At 45.7% G+C, this 5,000-nt stretch overlaps 1 protein-coding gene across 1 annotated transcript in view; it reads right to left on the reverse strand.

The window, feature by feature from the left end:
- LOC146186427 (uncharacterized) overlaps window positions 1-5,000 on the reverse strand; it is a 29,598-nt gene that overhangs the window by 24,259 nt on the left and 339 nt on the right. The window contains exons 2-3 of the mRNA XM_084608047.1: window positions 2,124-2,195; window positions 866-1,007 (exon numbers count right to left, since the gene is read on the reverse strand). Of these exons, the coding sequence (XP_084464173.1) occupies window positions 866-1,007; window positions 2,124-2,195 (214 nt within the window). The remainder of the gene's footprint in view (window positions 1-865; window positions 1,008-2,123; window positions 2,196-5,000) is intronic.

The raw sequence follows: 5,000 nt of genomic DNA on the forward strand, positions 1-5,000 counted from the left end.
CATAATTCAATTCATTTGTCGGCAATGACGGTGACAATTTTCCGAGGAAGCACAAATCCTGACCACTCATGAGCCTATAAGGGCTTTCGCCTTAATAAATTGACAGTTGTGTTATGGATTGAGGCAGATTGACGTGGAAAACTCCAAAGCTCTTTGTCTACCTTCGCAGATGTGTACGTAAAACTAAAACTATAGTGCTTTTTAATCTAAAGCATGCACAGACACACAATGCACACTGCATTCATATTATCAGTCCGACAACCATAAAGGCAATCACCATTACTCGGCACATGAGTTGTTCACTGTTCCTCTGCCTAGATTCAATGACTTTAAGTACCCAATATTCTTTGTTGACATAGTTCATGTCAGTACATAGCAAAGTTCCGCCGAATTTTTCATATGTACAGGAAACTCAGGGTTCTGCGGAAAAAAATACTCACAACTCAAACAATGCCAAGTTTGATGTTGGGTGAAGCAGTACTAATTACTGCCTGAATGCGGTGACTTTCGCAGTGCACCGAAAAACGAAGCGGTGTGTATTTTTCTGATATCTATAAATTGCGGCCATAATGAAACGCAGGTGTAAGATCCTCTAGACAAATAAGCAATATTTTATTACGCCAAAGTAAATCCGAAGAGTCGTATCTTAAAGTATTTTCTTATATGTCACAATTTTTGCACTATACAAGTGTCTCAGTCAGTCCTATTTTGCGCAGTGGACAGAACGTTCGAGCCTATTATGAATGTAATTTTCTCTTGAACTTTCAAAACGCCGCTGGTTATATATGACAGGGCACATGCATAGAGCACAAGCACGTCTTGTTACCAAGTCGTGAAATACGCGAGGTTTTGCAGGAGAACGCACCAAGTGTTGGCCCCTGATCTTCGGAAGCATCTCGAGAACGAGTTCTTGCCGTACCGCCAGACGTGTTTGAACGGAGCCCGAGGGGATCGGTATCCGTGCGCATTCTGGCAGCCAGACCACGCCTGCCCAGTCGCACTATTGGCTGAAGAAAAGAAGAGAAACGTTTCGTGAGTTAGTCCGGGACACTGTGTGACGCGATACCTCTCTGGCCCCCTATAGTGAGCAGTGGAAGCTGCAAGCCAGAACTGCAACAACCTACTCAAAAGCCTCATCCAGAAAAGTTTTTTTTTTGCATTGAGAAAACGTCTCCATGGTTGGCTGCCGCTTCGGTATGCCGTGTTGCTGACTAGCCTGATTGCACATCATTGCGACCAAGACCAACCAATCACTGACATCCTTGATCGTCCGACGTTATCATATCAGCAAGAGCACGGTTTTATAGTGCGACAAGGTCACAGGTGATGAAAGAACTCACGAATATTAGGAGAATTCACTTTTTGTTTTGTATTTCATTTGTTTCGGTCGCTGTTGCTTCCTTAGGAAGCAAACGAGTGAGATTAATTCTTAACGCGCGCATCAAATTGTTTTCACTTGACGAGATCTTACATATATGTTCTAAACCAGCACCCAGATGTAGTGGACACGGATAGCTTGGGTATCGTTCAAAACGTGGCCAAGTATGAGCTGCGTGACGCTCAGCGTTTTGCTCAAATCGAGTCATGACTAATGTGATTTCAGTGAGGGAACTTCATAGGTTGTGATGGAGCGCAAAATGAGGGCAAGAAACTGTTTGCCGCGTTAGCGTGACGCCATGCAATACATGATGTTCGTTTATTTCCTCATATCTGATTACCCTTCCTCGTGCCGTTAAGAAGGCAAGACAAAGTTCAGGTTGGGGTGTCACTAACAGCGTCTCAGTAAAGGTTGTCAATACACGGGCGTCAACGGCAATTGTCAACGATTAGAACTTGCAACTGAGCAAACAAATGGGGCTGTCAACGACCACAGATGCATGCAAATTTTTCAGACAAATCGTTAGGACACACACTTCTTCTAAAAACTGACGCAGGGTAACCCAGGCCAAAATATAAATATGTATGGGGTTTTCACGGGGTTTAGGCTGATAGGTGTACATCCATAAAATAGCGAATAGTCAGCCACCGATCTTCAGAAAAACGGCGAGGAAAGCACCACGCGTTATTTACTTTTAGCTGTCCATAAATAAGCACTCAGCGCAACAATATGGCGTCCCGCATACCTCGTCCGAGAGGAGGTCGTCGGTGGGGCTCCGAATGCCTAAATGGTTGCGGCCCCGGATGACACTGTCATCCTGCACAAATTCCAGAAGGAATCTCAGGACAAGGAATTATAAATGGAAACATGAAGGATACACGGTACAAAACAAATGTTACCACCGCCATACGACCGTAACCAATAATAGAATCGTAGTAACAGCTTCGTCACTGTCATCAAAATTATAATAGTTAATTTAGCAGCGCGCCGCCGCTGTGGCGCAGTGGTTAAGATGCCCGACTACTGTGGTGAAGTACCCAGCCTCCAAACCGACCGCCGGCGGCTGCGTTTCGATGGAGGCGAAACGGAGAGGCGGCCGTGTCCTGTGTTGGTTCTGTGCGATGTCAGTGCACGTTAAAGATCCCCAGGTGGTCGAAATTACTCCGTAGCTCTCCACTACAGCTGCTCTTTCTGTTTTTCCACTTTCTCTCCCATCGTTCTCCCTTCCCTTACGGCGCGGGTTAGGTCTACAGAGAAAAAGCGTGACAGATAATGTCACTTTCCTTTATGTAAGCCAATTTATTTATTATAGCGGTAAAAACTAAAAAACAACAGCGATCAGTGATACTTGTCAGGGTTTATAAAATACATCACGGTTTATTTTAAAATCAGTAGCTTTCCGATTCGGCGTTGAAGGCTGGTACAGCTGTTTGATTCCTATTCAAGTAAACCATATGCAATGTGAAGCATTGATGCGACCTTGAACCGGAAGACAAATTTGAGTGCAAACGAAACCACCCGCAAACCTTGTATCCATTATGTTGAGAGCCATGCCACGAATCGGAACTCTGCAGCATTTCTTCATCCTGCGAGAACGTGGAATAAATGAAATAAGGAGACTTAACCGCAGTCCTGTAATTGTTTTCCGTAAACTAATACTGGCTCTCTCCCAATTTTGACCGCTAAAATCACAAGTTCTTGTACGGCTGATAGTTAATCATTAATGCCGATGACTTTTTTCTGGCTATAATCAACCTGAATATAAGTTGATTTTTTTTTTCGTGGCTCTTTGACCTCACTACACTTAGCGCACGATTCGAGTAACAGACCCCTGAAAAGCGAACTGGCTTACTATTCGGCGAGCGCTTTTGACTCATTTACTAGATAATTGCACACGCAGTTGCCGAAGGCAACTTACGAACCCTGCGACGCTCCTCCTCTTTAAGCCGTTCTCGGAAGTGATGCATCACTCCTCTTGGATCACATGTTGAGACTTGGGCATTCAGTCAGCGGGATGCTGATTCAGTAAATACTCCAAAGTGGTCTATGAAGAAAAACACAAAAAAGTAGAGTCTAGGTACGTGCAGAAAAATAAGAACTATTATGAGGCGTGCAAAAAGTCGACCATGAGGATTAGTGCACACTCAAACGCCTACCGCGTAAACAAGCGATTTCAACAAAAGCAGTGAAAGCGTTCTGTGACTCGTATAGGGCTACAAAACCATACAATATATATAGTGGGACAACTACTATACGAATGCGTAAGTCTCCTACTTAAATCAGAGCCTGCCGCGATGACAGTCGCGAAGTGTAACCTTGAGTCGCATAATACTACAAACTATCCGGTTTTGGCGAAGCATTTTCTTTTTTTTGGCGAGAGACTGTGAATAAGGAGTTCTGAGTAGAAATCGATTCGGACACCAAAAGAGCCTGCAGCCAGCTGGCACGTATAGCAAGGATAATCTCTAACAGTCCACGAGTGAAGACTGCACTGGATAAGAACGGTTGTTAGTGGATGGAGATGGAAGTCAAAAATGAACGTTACCTGCGTGGTCGAAGTACATGGTGTAGATTAAAAAAAAAAAATAAAAAATCTTTCACGAGGGTAGTCACAGTTGTATTGGAAGTTGGGAAAAATATGCCGGGTGGAGGAGGAGGGAGGCGACGAGAGAAAGGAGGTCTAGAGAGCCGCTAAGTTCCAAGTCTGGGGAAGACAGCTCCAGACGACGGTTCCTTTTCAGGGTTTAGGAACCCTTCGGTGGCTAAGAATGCTCTACCGCACCCAGTTCTACATCGATCCGAGGAACAGACTATACACACGTGCGCAGGAAGGCACGGTGGACGAGAGGGACTGTCTGGCCCAGATATATACAGCGTAGATACCCGGCCGAGTAGACTCGACTCTAGCAACGAGTTTCCTCAGTGCTCGGCTGGAGGACAAGGTATGTGCGAGCAGAGCTGCGAAGAATGCGGCTCGAGAACGGGCGGGGGAACATTTTCTCCCCATCTCCCGCGAACCATCGATGCACGAAGAAGGAGGAAGGCTAGAAGCGAGGAAGACGCCTTGGTAGGTCGGACTTCCCCGCCTGCCCGATGCCGGATCTCTTATACCGCATGCTGGCAGGCGCAGCTGTTCGGCATAGCTGTTAATGGCGCGGGGGACGAGATGAAGGGGCCTTCTCCCTCTCGGGAGTCGTGTCGTTTGCCTCCCAGTTGCGAACGCTCGAGCAAGTTGATTGCCCCGCTGTCTGTGGCATCGTCTTTCCGGAATGTTCGTACTTAGCTCGAGGTAGTATACGACTTCCCCAAACTCATCTCGAAACTGAACTACTCCTTTAAATTCTGAAGTTTACTTTTTTATTGCCCTGTTAATGGCGTGGCATTGGTCGCCATCCAAATGATAGCAAAGTTCCGAACGTATATGCTGGCGCTTGATAGTTACTCGCCACGAATTCACGTAAGCCACTGCCTATAACACTCAAACTGCGCACGTGTTCCCTTTTAAAAAGGCACTTTGTAGCACACGTGTCGACATATGTGCGGCGTATATGAAAAAAAAAAAAAACTAACTTTCAACTCAGGAGGATGTGGTTTAGATGTCATGCTGTCATCAGTTGTCACC

This window comes from Amblyomma maculatum, chromosome 6 (assembly GCF_055883805.1).
Source record: "Amblyomma maculatum isolate TAMU_Amacu chromosome 6, ASM5588380v1, whole genome shotgun sequence".
Classification (NCBI taxonomy): domain Eukaryota; kingdom Metazoa; phylum Arthropoda; class Arachnida; order Ixodida; family Ixodidae; genus Amblyomma; species Amblyomma maculatum.